Here is a 16,101-nt window from a genome sequence, read left to right on the forward strand (position 1 = left end):
GTCAAACGTGGATTTGAAAAAGTCCTCAATGTTAAGGAATTCCTTGGAATGTTTGTCTCTTTTCCACCCAACTTTTAACCTAAATCCAATGACATGGTTCAAATTGTTGTTGATTTCACGTTGAATTCACGTTGGTTGAAAACTCAATCAAATGTAAATCCAAACTAGACGTTGAACTGACGTCTGTTTCCAGTGGGATTAAATTGCAGCACCTGACAAATCCCTCTCCACTGTTCTTATCCAACCAGCCCCTTTGGGATGGCTGATATTGCTCAACATGAGCTCCCTCATAATAACAAGTCTCCACAAGATGTTCTGGCTTGCTTTATTGAACATAAAGCAAGCTAGCAATCTGTGGAGACTATTCCCTTCGGACACTCTCACATACTCAAATACAGACACAGTGCACAAACACTCTCTGTCTCTCTACCACTCACACACTCTTTCTCAATCACACACACACTCTCTCCAGCTTCACACTCACATTATCTCTCACACACACATACAAGCACATACACATGCATAGACACGCTGCCTCAGTGCCAATCCTCACACACACACACACACATTTTGAGTCAGGATACTCCAGCACCATGCTGAGAGTGAGGCGGGAGGATGAAGGGAGTCGGGCTGTCTGTCAGATTATCGTCACACCAAGGGATTATGTCACCACATAGATGACCAAGAGAACAAGGAAAGCATGCTCTTTCTCTCTCTCTCTCTCTCTCTCATTATTTTCTCTCTCTCTCTCTCTTCTCCATCCCCTAACACAGACTCGAAGACAGGCGGGACAAAAATAGCAATGTGCTGCTATTCTTCCTAGAGTCATTACCCACTAAATCCATCCATGTTTAGGATCCCCAGTGCTCATTTAGAAATAGAATTGTTGCTATGAAAATACATCTTTCATTTTATTGGCTGATAGAAGCACGTACAGTTCTTCAAAGAGCCATGATCTTCGGCCCCTACACTTGATCTAAATCATGTTCATTCTCTATCTCTGTTGTTTTATTCATCTTTCTCCTCACCCCTCAGAGTTTGTACGTATGATGTCTCGCTGAGTGACAGGTTAAGCACCTGTAGGCCATGTTTCTGACTGGCCCCTTTCCTGGTAAGAGAGGAAGAGAAGGAGAAGAGATGCCGGAGCCGTTACCAACGGACCACTTACCTCTGACTTCTGTACAACAGAAGGGGAAAGCAACATATCAACAACCGCCCTGCTACTGCCACATCCGAAGACGAGCACAGAAGCTGCCGGAACAACGTCAGTGATCATGATGCTGTATACTGCCGTCCTTAAGAGCACAACAGAACAACAGCCAGCCTCCCACAATTTTACACTGTACATTTCCGATATTAGAGAAAACATTTGTAGGTGTTTACAGGGGCTAAAGAGCAATGTGATGTTTGAGCTACTTACAATCATTACCATGGTTGGTCAAGGCTATGGGAAAGTAAATGAGACATATTGACATTTTTAGCATTTTCTCATGCCAGCGTCTCCCATAACCAACCTAAAGCACCATATTCCCCTCTGGGGCCTTTTACTCCTAAGCTAAACTTTTTAATGGCAATATTATTTCAATGTACCTACTGTCAAAATATGTATTGTTCATGTGTGCGTACGTGTATGTTTGTGTGTACCTCAATTCTCCCATATTGTACGATTCCATATGTCTTAAGCTACTGTAGAGTTAGTTTCAAACCCATGGCCTACGCTAGCCAACTGTCTCTGTCTTGAAATACATCTCATGTATTAGCGCTGATGCACTTCTTCAGATTTTATTGTTATCAAACACATATCGAGTTACATTATACAAGCTTTGAACATAGATGGGCAACTGTTTTGATAAAGGAAAGAGCATTTCCATGAAAACCGAAGACTGGGGAATGGGGTAGCAATCATAAATAAACTGTTTACGTCTGGCCAACCCAATACCCCAAAAATGTGTACATTGTTTTGCATGAATACTGAGATTGTATGGAGTGACACACTGTCACTCCATACAAATCAACAATGTGCACCACAGACAAACATACACACTGTAATTTATTGTGGTGATCAACATAACACTGAAACCTGTGTCTCTCTATGTGTGTGAAATCAGTGTGTATCTCTGTACTGATGAGAGTGTGTTTGTGTTTGAGTGTAGACCTTGTGAGTTTTTGTGTGTCCCTTACGCAGTCTTATTTGTGACTTTGAATTTGTCTTGTGCGATTCTATGCATGCCAAATACTAAAACAATGTGTAGCGTAGTAGTTGAGAATAAACAGCTTTATTGCAATTATACACTTTGTGTGTGTGCGTGCGTGCGTGTGTGTGACCTTGTCTATCTGCATTCAGAGTAGAGAGCATTCAGACTGGACCTGAGCTAGTTGGATATACACTGAGTGTACAAAACATTATGAACACCTGCTCTTTCCATGACATAGACTCAGGATTTTTAAGCCTTGAGACAATTGAGACATGGATTGTTTATGTGTGCCAGTCAGAGGGTGAATGGGCAAGACAAAATATTTAAGTACCTGTGAACGATGTATGGTAGTAGGTGCCAGGCGTTTGTGTCAAGAACTGCAACGCTGCTGGGTTTTGCACACGCAACAGTATCCCGTGTGTATCAAGAATGGTCCACCACCCAATGGACATCCAGCCAACTTCACAGAACTGTGGGAAGCATTGGAGTCAACATGGGCCAAAATCCCTGTGGAACGATTTCGACACCGTGTAGAATCCATGCCCCGACGAGTTGAGGCTGTTCTGAGGGCAAAAGAGGGTGCAACTCAAGGTGTTCTTAATATTTTGTACACTCTGTGTACTTCCATTAGCCTATAGGTTGCAAAAACCTGTCAGATACAGAAATAATGTAATTGATTACAAAATATTTAGAGAACTGAAATAGCATATGCAAAGACCCAGTTTGCTTTACAAAAGGAGTGAGAGAGAGAGAGCGGAAGAAAGGAAGGAAGGAAGGAGATAGTGTATTAAGAGAGTAATAACAGAGAAAATGATAGAGAAAATGCAGGAGCGTTATCACAGAAAAAAGACACTCACAAAAGGTTCCCTTTAAACACACATACCACAGATATGGTTAGGCCTACTCACAGTTCATGTTGATCTGCTGGCTCATCTCTATCAGCTCTAGCTTAGGCATCACAGGAGGTTGGTGGCACCTTAATTGGGGAGGACCGGCTCATGATAATGACTGGAGCAGAATCAGTGGAATGGTACCAATTACATCAAACACATGGTTTCCATAAGCATAAAACACAATTATATAAGGAATTGACAACTAGTTCTCATTCTGAGAAATAAGGTAGGCCGCTTGATTTCTGTAAAGTGTACACTGGGAGTCGGGAAGCAAGTTCATGGAGTTTATTTAATAAATAAATGAACATAGAACAGAACAAGAAACACGGGTAGTGTACAGACATGAACACTGGAACAGAAACAATAACACCTGAGGAAAGAACCAAGGGGAGTGACAGATATAGGGGAGGTAATCAAGAAAGTGATGGAGTCCAGGTGAGTGTCATGAGGCGCCGGTGCGCATAACGATGGTGGCAGATGTGCGTGATGATTAGACATTGATTAGATTATTGCTGACTGTTTGAAATGCAGTGTATTTGACCTTCAATTGTAAAACAATGCTTATTTAGAGATTTAAAAAATAAGTAGATATATATCGTGAATCACCCATAAGTTAGAAAAAAAATCAAGATCATATTTTTGGGCCACATTTCTCAGCCCTAGGTGGAACCAGATAGGATTAGACTTTGAGCAAGAGCCACATAGAGATGCAATTAAATTACTATAGTATTTTAGCCAATCCACCTGGACTCAGGGGTAGACGTAACATAGTGACATAATATAGTAAATTTTAATCTGGGACACTCCAATTAGTATGATACAGTGCCTTGAGAAAGTATTTACACCCCATTGACCACATTTTGTTGTGATAAAGCCTGAATTCAAAATGGATGAAATATTTTTTTTCACACCTATCTCCACACAATAACCCATAATGACTAAGTGAAAACATGTTTTTAGAAATGTTAGCAAATGTATTGAAAATGAAATAAAGAAATATCTAATTTACAGAAATATTCACACCCCTGAGTAAATACATTAGAATCACCTTCGGCGGTGATTACAGCTGTAAGTCTTTTTGGGTAAATCTCTAAGAGCTTTCCACATCTGAATTGTACAATATCTGCCTATGATTATTTTCAAAATTCTTCAAGCTCTGTCAAATTGGTTGTTGATCATTGCTAGACAACCTTTCCAAGTCTTGCCATAGATTTTCAAGCAGATTTAAGTCAAAACTGTAACTCGGTCACTCAGGAATATTCACTGTCTTCTTGGTAAGCAAGTCCAGTGTAGATTTGGTCTTGTGGTTTAGGTTATTGTCCTGCTAAAAGGTGAATTAATCTACCAATGCTTGGTGGAAAACAGATTGAAACAGGGTTTCCACTAAGATTTTGCCTGTGCTTAGCTCCATTCCTTTGTTTTTACTCCTGAAAAACTCCCCAGTCTTTAATGATTACAAGCATACCCTTAACATGATGCAGCCACCACTATGCTTAAAATATGGAGAGTGGTACTCAGTAATGTGTTCTATTGGATTTGCCCCAAACATAACACTTTATGTTCAGGACAAAAAGTTAATTGCTTTGCTACATTTTTTGGCCATATTACTTGTTGCAAACAGGATGCATGTGTTGAAATATTTGTCTTCTCTGGAGGCTTCTTTCTTTTCACTCTGTCAATTAGGTTAGTATTGTGGATGAACTACAATGTAAGTTAAGTACGCCTGTATCTATGTAGTGACTGGGTGTATTGATACACCATCTAAAGTGTACAGTCATTTTTTTACCCATCTACCAATCAGTGGCGTGTACTCATGGATGCCAAGGGAAGCCAGGCTTCCCAAAGAATTGACCAAGAAAAAAGCCAATCAGCATTGAGCTAAACTGAGTGACCTCAACTCTGAATGGTCCTGCTCACCAAAAAAAAAAGAAGTGTCAAGGGAAGCCAATTTGGATTTGGCTTAACATCAACCACATCACATCAAAAGCAGAATGTCATTACAGAAAAACTGGGTCGGCGTGGTTACACGTGGTCTGCGGTTGTGAGTCTGATTGGAAGTACAGTGGCTTGCGAAAGTATTCACCCCCCTTGGAATTTTTCCTATTTTGTGGTCTGACAACCTGGAATTAATATAGATTTTTTGGGGGTTTGTATCATTTGATTTACACAACATGCCTACCACTTTGAAGATATGTCCCGTGTGGCTCAGTTGGTAGAGCATGGCGCTTGCAACGCCAGGGTTGTGGGTTCATTCCCCACGGGGGACCAGGATGAATATGTATGAACTTTCCAATTTGTAAGTCGCTCTGGATAAGAGCGTCTGCTAAATGACTTAAAAATGTTAAAAAAAAGAAAGAAATACGACAAAAAAAAAACAGAAAACATGAGCGTGCATAACTATTCACCCCCCCCCCCCCCAAAGTCAATACTTTGTGGAGACACCTTTTGTAGCAATTACAGCTGCAAGTCTCTTGGGATATGGCTCTATAAGCTTGGCACATCTAGCCGCTGGGATTTTTGCCCATTCTTCAAGGCAAAACTGCTCCAGCGCCTTCAAGTTGGATGGGTTCCGCTGGTGTACAGCAATCTTTAAGTCATACCACAGATTTTCAATTAGATTGAGGTCTGGGCTTTGACATTTAAATGTTTCCCCTTAAACCACTCGAGTGTTGCTTTAGCAGTATGCTTAGGGTCATTGTCCTGCTGGAAGGTGAACCTCTGTCCCAGTCTCAAATCTCTTGAAGACTGAAACAGGTTTACCTCAAGAATTTCATCCATCATTCCTTCAATTCTGACCAGTTTCCCAGTCCCTGCCCGATGAAAAACATCCCCACAGCATGATTGGTGTTCTTGGAGTGATGAGAGGTGTTGGGTTTGCGCCAGACATAGAGTTTTCCTTGATGGCCAAAAAGCTCAATTTTAGTCTCATCTAACCAGAGTACCTTCTTCCATATGTTTGGGGAGTTACCCACAGGCTTTTTGGTGAACACCAAACGTGTTTGCTTATTTCTTTCTTAAACAATGGCTTTTTCCTGGCCACTCTTCGATAAAGCCCAACTCTGTGGAGTGTACAGCTTAAAGTGGTCCTATGGACAGATACTCCAATCTCCGCTGTGGAGCTTTGCAGCTCCTTCAAGGATATCTTTGGTCTCTTTGTTGCCTCTCTGATTAATGCCCTCCTTGCCTGGTCCGTGAGGTTTGGTGGGCGGCCCTCTCTTGGCAGGTTTGTTGTGGTGCCATGTTCTTTCCATTTTTTAATTATGTATTTAATGGTGCTCCGTGGGATGTTCAAAGTTTCTGATATTTTTTTATAATCCAACCCTGATCTGTACTTCTCCACAACTTTGTCCCTGACCTGTTTGTGAGAGCTCCTTGGTCTTCATGGTGCCACTTGCTTGGTTGTGCTTAGGGGTGCTGCTTAATGGTGTTGCAGGCTCTGGGGCATTTCAGAACAGGTGTATATCTACTGAGATCATGTGACAGGTCATGTGACACTTAGATTGCACACAGGTGGACTTTATTTAAGTAATTATGTGACTTCTGAAGGTAATTGGTTGCACCAGATCTTATTTAGGGGCTTCGTAGCAAAGGGGATGAATACATATACACGCACCACTTTTCCATGATTTTTTTTTTTAAGCAAGTAATTTTACACAAAGCACTGTACTGTCAAATTCTCTCAAACGACATTGATAGAACATTCAATTCTCTGGCAACAGCTCTGGTGACATTCCTACAGTCAGCAGTTCAATTGCACGCTACCTCAAAACTTGAGACATCTGTGGAATTGTGTTGTGTGACAAAACTGCACATTTTAGAGTGGCCTTTTATTGTACCCCAGCACAAGGTGCACCTGTGTAATGATCATGCTGTTTAATCAGCTTCTTGATATGCCACACCTGTCAGATGGATGGATTATCTTGGTAAAGGATAAATGTTCACTAACAGGGATGTACACAAATTTGTGCACAAAATTTGAGAGGAATACAGTTGCAAGAAAAAGTATGTGAACCCTTTGCATTTACTTCGATTTCTGCATAAATTGGTCATCAAATTTGATCTGATCTTCATCTAAGTCTCAACAATAGACAAACTTAGTGTTCTTAAACTAATAACACACAAATTATTGTATTTATATTGTCTATATTGAATACATAATTTAAACATTCACAGTGTAGGTTGGGAAAAGTATGTGAACCCCTAGACTAATGACTTCTCCAAAAGCTAATTGGAGTCAGGAGTCAGCTAACTTGGAGTCCAATCAATGAGACGAGATTGGAGATGTTGGTTAGAGCTGCCTTGCCCTATAAAAACACACAAAATTGAGTTTGTTTTACACAAGAAGCATTGCCTTGAACTAAAGATATCTCAGAATAACAAAGAGTAATAATTGTTGACTTTAGTAAAGCTGGAAAGGGTTACACAATTTCTTCTCAAAGCCTTGATGTTCATCAGTCCACGGTAAGACAAATGGTCTATAAATGGAGAAAGTTCAACACTGCTGCTACTCTCCCTAGGAGTGGCCGTCCAGCAAAGATGACCGCAAGAGCACAGCGCAGAATACTCAGTGAGGTTAAGAAGAATCCTAGAGTGTCAGCTAAAGACTTACAGAAATCTTTGGAACATGCTAACATATCTGGTGACGAGTCCACGATACGTAAAACACTAAACAAGAAGGGTGTTCATGGGAGGACACCAAGGAAGAAGCCACTGCTGTCCAAAAAACATTGCTGCACGTCTGAAGTTTGCCAAAGTGCACCTGGATGTTCCACAGCGCTACTGGCAAAATATTCTGTGGACAGATGAAACTACAGTTGAGTTGTTTGGAAGGAACACGCAACACTATGTGTGGAGGGGGGAAAAAGGCACAGCACACCAACATAAAAACCTAATTCCAACTGTAAAGTACGGTGGAGGGAGCATCATGGTTAATTAATTAGTTTATCAAGACATTTTGCAGGAGAATATTAGGCTATCTGTCTGCCAATTGAAGCTCAACAGAAGTTGAGTGATGCAACAGGACAACGACCCAAAACACAGAAGTAAATCAACAACAGAAGAAAATGCACCTTCTGGAGTGGCCCAGTCAAAGTCCTGACCTCAACCTGATTGAGATGCTGTGGCATGACCTCGAAAGCAGTTCACACCAGACATCCTAAGAATATTGCTGAACTGAAACAGTTTTGTAAAGAGGAATGGTCCAAAATTCCTCCTGACCGTTGTGCAGGTCTGATCCCCAACTACATAAAGAGTTTGGTTGAGGTTAGTGCTGCCAAAGGAGGGTCAACCATTTATTAGATCCAAGGGTTTTCCCACACTACACTGTGAATGTTTACACGGTGTGTTCAAAAAAGACATGAAAACCTATAAGTGTTTGTGTTATTAGTTTAAGCAGACTGTGTTTGTCTATTGTTGTGACCTAGATGAAGATCAGATCAAATTTGATGACCAATTTATGCAGAAATCCAGGTATTTCCAAAGGGTTTGCATCAGTTGAAGTCGGAAGTTTACATACACCTTAGCCAAATACATTTAAACTACATTTTTCACAATTCCTGAAATTTAATCCGAGTAAACATTTCCTGGCTTAGGTCAGTTAGGATCACCACTTTATTTTAAGAATGTGAAATGTCAGAATAATAGTAGCGATAATGATTTTCTTTCATCACATTCCCAGTGGGTCAGAAGTTTACATGCACTCAATTAGTATTTGGTAGCATTGCCTTTAAATTGTTTAACTTGGGTCAAACTTTTCGGGTAGCCTTCCACAAGCTTCCCACAATAAGTTGGGTGAATTTTGGCCCATTCCTCTTGACAGAGCTGGTGTAACTGAGTCAGGTTTGTAGGCCTCCTTGTTTGCACATGCTTTGTCCTTAAGCCATTTTGCCACAACTTTGGAAGTATACATGGGGTCATTGTCCATTTGGAAGACCCATTTGCGACCAAGCTTTAACTTCCTGACTGATGTCTTGAGCTGTTGCTTCAATATTTCCACATAATTTTCCCTCCTCATGATGCCATCTATTTTGTGAAGTGAACCAGTCCCTCCTGCAGCAAAGCACCCACACAACATGATGCTGCCACCCACGTGCTTCACGGTTGGGATGGTGACCTTCGGCTTGCAAGCCTCCCCCTTTTTCCTCCATACATGACGATGGTCATTATGGCCAAACAGTTCTATTTTTGTTTCATCAGACCACGATCTTTGTCCCCATGTGCAGTTGCAAACCGTAGTCTGGCTTTTTTATGGCGGTTTTGGAGCAGTGGCTTCTTCCTTGCTGAGCGGCCTTTCAGGTTATGTCGACACAGGACTCGTTTTACTGTGGATATAGATACTTTTGTACCTGTTTCCTCCAGCATCTTCACAAGGTCCTTTGCTGTTGTTCTGGGATTGATTTGCACTTTTCGCACCAAAGTATGTTCATCTCTAGGAGAACGAACGCGTCTCCTTCCTGAGCGTTATGACGGCTGCATGGTCCCACGGTGTTTATACTTGCGTACTATTGTTTGTACAGATGAACGTGGTACCTTCAGGCATTTGGAAATTGTTCCCAAGGATGAACCAGACTTGTGGAGGTCTACAATTATTTTTCTGAGGTCTTGCCTGATTTCTTTTGATTTTCCCATGATGTCAAGCAAAGAGGCACTGAATTTGAAGGTAGGCCTTGAAATACATCCACAGGTACACCTCCAATTGACTCAAATTATGTCAATTAGCCTATCAGAAGCTTCTAAAGCCATGACATCATTTTCTGGAATTTTCCAAGCTGTTTAAAGGCACAGTCAACTTAGTGTAGGCAAACTTCTGACCCACTGGAATTGTGATACAGTGAATTATAAGTGAAATAATCTGTCTGTAAACAATTGTTGGAAAATGACTTGTGTCATGCACAAAGTATATGTCCTAACTGACTTGCCAAAACTTTAGTTTGTTAACAAGAAATTTGTGGAGTGGTTGAAAATGAGTTTTAATGACTCCAACCTAACTGTATGTAAACTTCTGACTTCAACTGTACTTTTTCTTGCCACTGTAAGCTTTTTCTTTGTATGAAAAAAGTCTGGGATCATTTATTTCAGCTCACGTAACATGGGACTAACACTTCCCATGTTACGTTTATATATTTGTACAGTTAGCTGGCTCATCATTGCTCATGAAAGGAAGTTAGGCTAGCGAGCAAACATTTCAGCCAGGTAGCCTAGGACAACAAACTGAATGTATACTGTATGACAGAGTCATAGGCCGTTTCGCCAACATGAAAGAGAAGAGGATGTCATTGCTATTTCTCTACAAATAGGGGGAGTCAACATGTTTTTCTACTTGCACACACTCGCTCACATCTCCATGGACGGCCACAGCATTTTTAGCTTAAGTTGATTGGACTAAATTGTTTTTGGTATCTTTTAGTTGTCACTGTATTAAACTAAGCATAGGTGATTTGGTGCTGGAATAGTGGAGGCAGCTCCTGTTTTGTTTTCGACTTGCAGTAACAATCTGTGGTTCCAAATCAATGGTTTATTTGTCCAATGTCAGAAACATTAACTTGCTTGACCATGCTGTAGAGCATGGAATTGTTTGTTACATGCAAAATGCTTTGTGGATTTCACCGGACATATGTTGCTCTCTGGTTTTGTGATGAAACAAAGGTGTGGTTGAATTTATTCTGCAACTGTGTCTTTTTATTATCTCGGCCTGAGGACTATATATCACGGTGGCAACACATATGAACTAACAGGTTATAGAACAAACAACGCAATTATCACAACACATAGGTTGTAATATGGCTTTGATTTCCTGGATTAGCTTCCCCAGTGATTTTACCCATGCACCACTACTACTACCAATAGGTGCCCTTCTTTGCAAGTCATTGGAAAACCTACCTGGTTTTTGTGGTTGAATCTGTGTTTGAAATTCACTGCCCGATAATTGTATATGTGGGGTACAGAGAGGAGGTAGTCATTCAAAAAGGATGTTAAACACTATTATTGAGCACAGTGAGTTGTTTAGCACATTTTTACTCCTGAACTTATTTAGGTTTGCCATTACAAAGATGTTGAATACTTATTGACCCAAGATATTTCAACTTTACATTTTTTGTTAATTTGTAAAAATGTCTAAAATCAGAATTCCACTTAGACATTATGAGGTATTGTGTGTAGGCTAGTGATCAAAACAATCTAAATGTAATACATTTTTAAATTCAGGCAGTAAAACAACAAAACGTGGAAAAAGTCAAGGGGTGTGAATACTTACGTTCTGCCACTCTCCAATTAGAATGATATGTTATGTTTCGTATGGTATGTATTCATTTGTGGATGTCCATCATCCATTTCGTATGATATGTTACAAATTACAATTTGTATGAATCATTATTTTACAAATTGCAATTCGTACAATCTATTATGAATTTGCAAAATGTATGATATATTATGAATTACAATTTGTTGTGGCTACGCTAACTAGGTTTCTAACGTTAGCAAGGCTAGAGGTTAAGGTTATTTAGTTTTTTATTTAACACAATGACGGCCTAACCCGGAAGATGCTGGGCCAACTGCGTGCCGGGACTCCCAATCACGGCCAGTTGTGATACAGCCTGGAATCGAACCAGTCTGTAGTGACACCTCTAGCACTGAGATGCAGTGCCTTAGACCGCTGTGCCACTCGGGAGTCCGTAACCCAGGAGACTCATGAGGCGATGCACAATTGGCCCAGCGTCGTCCGGGTTAGGGGAGGGTTGGCCCAGCCGGGATGTCCTTGTCCCGTCGCGCTCTAGCAACTCCTGTGGTTGGCCGGGCGCATGCATGCTGACACGGTTGACAGGTGTACAGTGTTTCCTCCGACACATTGGTGCGGCTGGCTTCCGGCCTAAGCGTGCATTGTGTCAAGAAGCAGTGCGGCTTGGCTGGGTTGTGTTTTGGAGGACGCACGGCTCTCGACCTTCCCCTCTCCCGAGTCTGTACAGGAGTTGCAGCAATGGGACAAGTCTGTAACTACCAATTAGATATGTTGAAATTGGGGAGATAAAGGTGGCAAAAAAAAGGTACTCCTAGAGTGCTGGGAACATGAACGAAATCGGAATACAAGCTTTGGGTGGATAGGCAATGGCATGGCCAGAGAGATGGGGTTGTTTGGGAGGGAGTTTAGCCCCTCTGTGGTTCTTTCTGCTATCCCACCTTGGTTTCTCCCTCAGCCAGTGATAGAGTTGGGGTTGCTTGAGAGGGTAAGATATGTTGAGGAAGGAGTAGATTCAGTTGTAAGTGAACATTTAAGAACACAATACTATGCTTTCTTGAATATATTCACATATGGATCTAAGGACCCTAAAACAGGGAGGACAGGTGCCGATTTTAGTGTTCCTGAGTTTGTGGCAGTGACAAAAGGAGCAATGGATCATTTTATCTGTTTACACAATGGAGTTGTTGGCCATACTATTGGCTACAGAGTGGGTGGAGGAGGTGAGGCCAAAATGAGTAGTCATCGGCTCTGACTCCTGTGCAGCACTGATGAGCTTAAATTCATTTGTGTCTCAGAGCAGACAGAATGTATTGAAACAGATGTGGATATTTGTGATGTTCCTCTGGGTACCAGCTCATGTGGGAGTAGAGGGGAATGAGGAGGTGGATGTTATCACCAAGCAGGCTCTTAAACATCCTAATGTTGAGATGGAATTGTCAATCAGTAAAGCAGAAGCCAAGGGGTTAATAAGAACAGTGGTTTAAAACAAATGGCGAGAGTTGTGGAACGGAGAGAAAGGGAAGATACCTGCATAAGATCCAGGAAAAGGTGGGGGCAGGGAGGTCCTCAGGCCGAGAGAGCAGGGAGGAAAGTGTAGTCACAAGGCTGAGACACACTAGGCTCAATAGTACATTGAAATTGGTGGGGAAACATCTGACTGGGAGGTGTGATCATAGTCAGGAGGAGATGGAGACAGTGGAACATGTTTTATTTCAGTGCCAGAAATATGTGAGGGAAAGGGAGCGATTGTTATTAGAATTGACAGGTAATGGGATTGAAGAGCCAGGATTAAGTGATTTTCAGGGGATGTATTTAATTATGTATTTTGTTTCCTTAGGGAGATGAGAATATTGGATAGAATTTAGACCTTCTCTGTATCTGGTCCACACTCCAGTTCAGTTAGTGGCGGTAATGCAACTTAAAGTTGGTTGCCAACCGCCATATAAGATCAGAAGAAGAGAGCTCGCAGACAGTAGTAGCCTGGAAGGAGATGGGAACGTATGGAAGGGAGTTTAGCCCAATGGTAGCTATTCCTGTAAATCCACCATGAAAATACTTATTTTCCACCATAATTTGCAAATAAATTAATAAAAAATCCTACAATGTGATTTTCTGGATTTTTTTTTCTCATTTTGTCTGTCATATTTGAAGTGTACCTATGATGAAAATTACAGGCCTCTCTCATATTTTTAAGTGGGAGAACTTGCACAATTGGTGGCTGACTAAATACTTTTTTGCCCCACTGTACACAGATGGTTCAAAAGATCCAAGGACAGGACGTACTGGGTCAGCATTTGTAGTGCAGGAATGTGGGGTGAAAGTCAGGAAACAGATATTACAGATCATCTGTCTGTCTGTACGGTGGAGATGATGGCCATACTGTTGGCCTTGCAGTGGGCGGAGGAATTTAAGCCAGATGAAACCAAGATTGAACTCTTTGGCCTGAATGCAAAGCGTCACGTCTGGAGGAAACCTGGCTCCATCCCTACGGTGAAGCATGGTGGTGGCAGCATCATGCTGTGGGGGATTTTGTTAGCGGCAGGGACTGGGAGACTAGTCAGAATTGAGGGAAAGATGAACGGAGCAAAGTACAGAGATTCTTGATGAAAACCTGCTCCAGATCGCTCAGGACCTCCGACTGGGACGAAAGTTCACCGTCCAACAGGACAATAACCCTAAGCAGAAAGTCATGGGGTCTAAATTCTTTATGAATGCACTGTACATGACAGCTTTCTGACCATTAGTGACTCACCACCCTAGCCTGCACTGAGCTCAAAGCCAGTCTTATGGGAATTTGTGGAACACACTGGTTGTTTTTAGATGTATGAGAAAGGCGTTTTTTGTCTCATTTAGTAGTTTCTTTGCTCTGTCCACAGTGAGAACAAACCAAGGAATGGAGGCATCTGTGTTCAATCACAACTGCAATTGACATCATCATCCTGGCCAATGACGGCTGCTTTTCTATGGTATGTAAATCCTAGTGTGTCACTGTGAGCATTGTGTGTCTGTGAGGCCGTGTCTGTGGTGTATGTGTGCAAGTTCGGAACGTGTGGGGCATTTGGTTGGCAAATGTATAACCCATTATTTGCAAAGATATTAAGTTGATCAAGATTGCCACTCGGTCTTCACGTCCTCTCTCAGGTTGGCCAGATACATGGTGGTCTGCCTGGGGTTGTCCAGAGAGCCATGGTGAAATCCAGCCCCCACATTTGGTTTGAGATATCTGAAGTCAAAGACTGACACCTTGTGGCCAAAAGGTAATACTGCAGCTGCTTGTTGAGAAACAACTGCATGCTTTCCTTCCATGTCTCATCCTCAGACTGTTGCCTAAGGGCATTAAAAAGCAGTGGTGGAAAAAGTACCCAATTGTCATACTTGAGTAAAAGTGAAGATACCTTCATAGAAAATGACTCAACTAAAAGCAAGTCACCCAGTAAAATACTACTTGAGTAAAGTCTAAAAGTATTTGGTTTTAAATGTACTTAAGTATCAAAAGTAAAAGTATAAATTATTTATATTAAGCAAAACCGATGACAAGATTTTTTATTTAACTCCAACAAACTATTTGTGTTTGAGTCCAACAGATCAGAAGAAGCAGGGATGTCATCTTGTTAAGTGTGTGAATTGGACCATTTTCCTGTCCTGCATTCAAAGCATTAAAAATGTAACAAGTACTTTTGGGTGTTAGGGAAAATGTATGGAGTAAGAAGTACATAATTTTGTTTGTAGTGGAGTAAAAGTTGTCAAAAATGTAAATAGTAAAGTAAAGTACAGATATCTAAAGAAACTACTTAAGTAGTACTTTTAAGTATTTTTACTTAAGAACTTTACACCACTGTTAAAAAGCAACATCAATTATGGCACAATCTTCTAACGTGGTGCAAACAGTTATTATTAACATGTTAATCACTTAGAGTTATCTATTTTATTTTTCAGGTTGAGCAACCAGTTGCAGACAACTCAACACCCCATCCTCATCTTCCCAGAGGTTTAGTATGGAAACTTTTCTGATGGATTGAGTGCTGCTCAAATAGAGATGAGCTAAGGCACCTAATGAAGGCTGTACTATAAATTAAATGAGATCAAATAGAATTAGTCATATGTTCCGAATACAACCGGTGTAGACCTTACAGTGAAATGCTTACTTACAACCTTTAACCAACAATGCTGTTTTAAGAAAAAAATAGATACATTAAAAAAATAACTGTAACAAATAATTAAAGAGCAGCAATAAAATAACAGTAGCGAATACAGGGGGTACCGGTACAGAGTCAATGTGAGGGGCACCGGTTAGTCAAGGTTATTGAGGTAGTATGTACATGTAGGTAGAGGTAAAGTGACTGTGCATAGATAATAAACAGAGAGTAGCAGCAGTGTAAAAAGGGGGGGGGGGGGGGGTTAAATGCAAATAGTCTGGGTAGCCATTTCATTAGCTGTTCAGGAGTCTTATGGCTTGTGGGTAGAAGCTGTTAAGAAGCCTTTTGGACCGAGACTTGGCGCACCGGTACAGCTTGCCGTGCGGTAGAATCTTAAACAATTTGTATGGCTTTGCTCTGACACTGCCTGGTATAGAGGTCCTGGATGGCAGGAAGCTTGGCCCCAGTGATGTACTGGGCCGTACGCACTACCCTCTGTGGTGCCTTGCAGTCAGAGGCCGAGCAGTTGCCATACCAGGCAGTGATGCAACCAGTCAGCATGCTCTTGATGGTGCAGCTGTAAAAACCTTTTGAGGATCTGAGGACCCATGCCAATACCAGTAACTTGTGGAGAAGTACAGATC

At 41.4% G+C, this 16,101-nt stretch overlaps 1 protein-coding gene and 1 long non-coding RNA gene across 4 annotated transcripts in view; both read left to right on the forward strand.

Moving 5' to 3' along the window:
• LOC139543868 (calcium-binding protein 2-like) overlaps positions 1-2,292 on the forward strand; it is a 22,112-nt gene extending 19,820 nt beyond the window's left edge. For all 3 annotated transcript variants that reach the window (XM_071350365.1, XM_071350363.1, XM_071350364.1), the window contains one exon: positions 1,036-2,292. In XM_071350365.1, coding sequence (XP_071206466.1) covers positions 1,036-1,061 — 26 coding nt within the window. In that variant the 3' untranslated portion in view covers positions 1,062-2,292. The remainder of the gene's footprint in view (positions 1-1,035) is intronic.
• Positions 2,293-14,125: 11,833 nt separating this feature from the next.
• Positions 14,126-15,614, forward strand: LOC139544660 (uncharacterized). The gene is made up of 3 exons (XR_011668911.1): positions 14,126-14,287; positions 14,463-14,578; positions 15,258-15,614. It is a non-coding gene; the product is annotated as an uncharacterized lncRNA (long non-coding RNA).
• Positions 15,615-16,101: the final 487 nt, after the last annotated feature.

This window comes from Salvelinus alpinus, chromosome 18 (genome assembly GCF_045679555.1).
Source record: "Salvelinus alpinus chromosome 18, SLU_Salpinus.1, whole genome shotgun sequence".
NCBI lineage: Eukaryota > Metazoa > Chordata > Actinopteri > Salmoniformes > Salmonidae > Salvelinus > Salvelinus alpinus.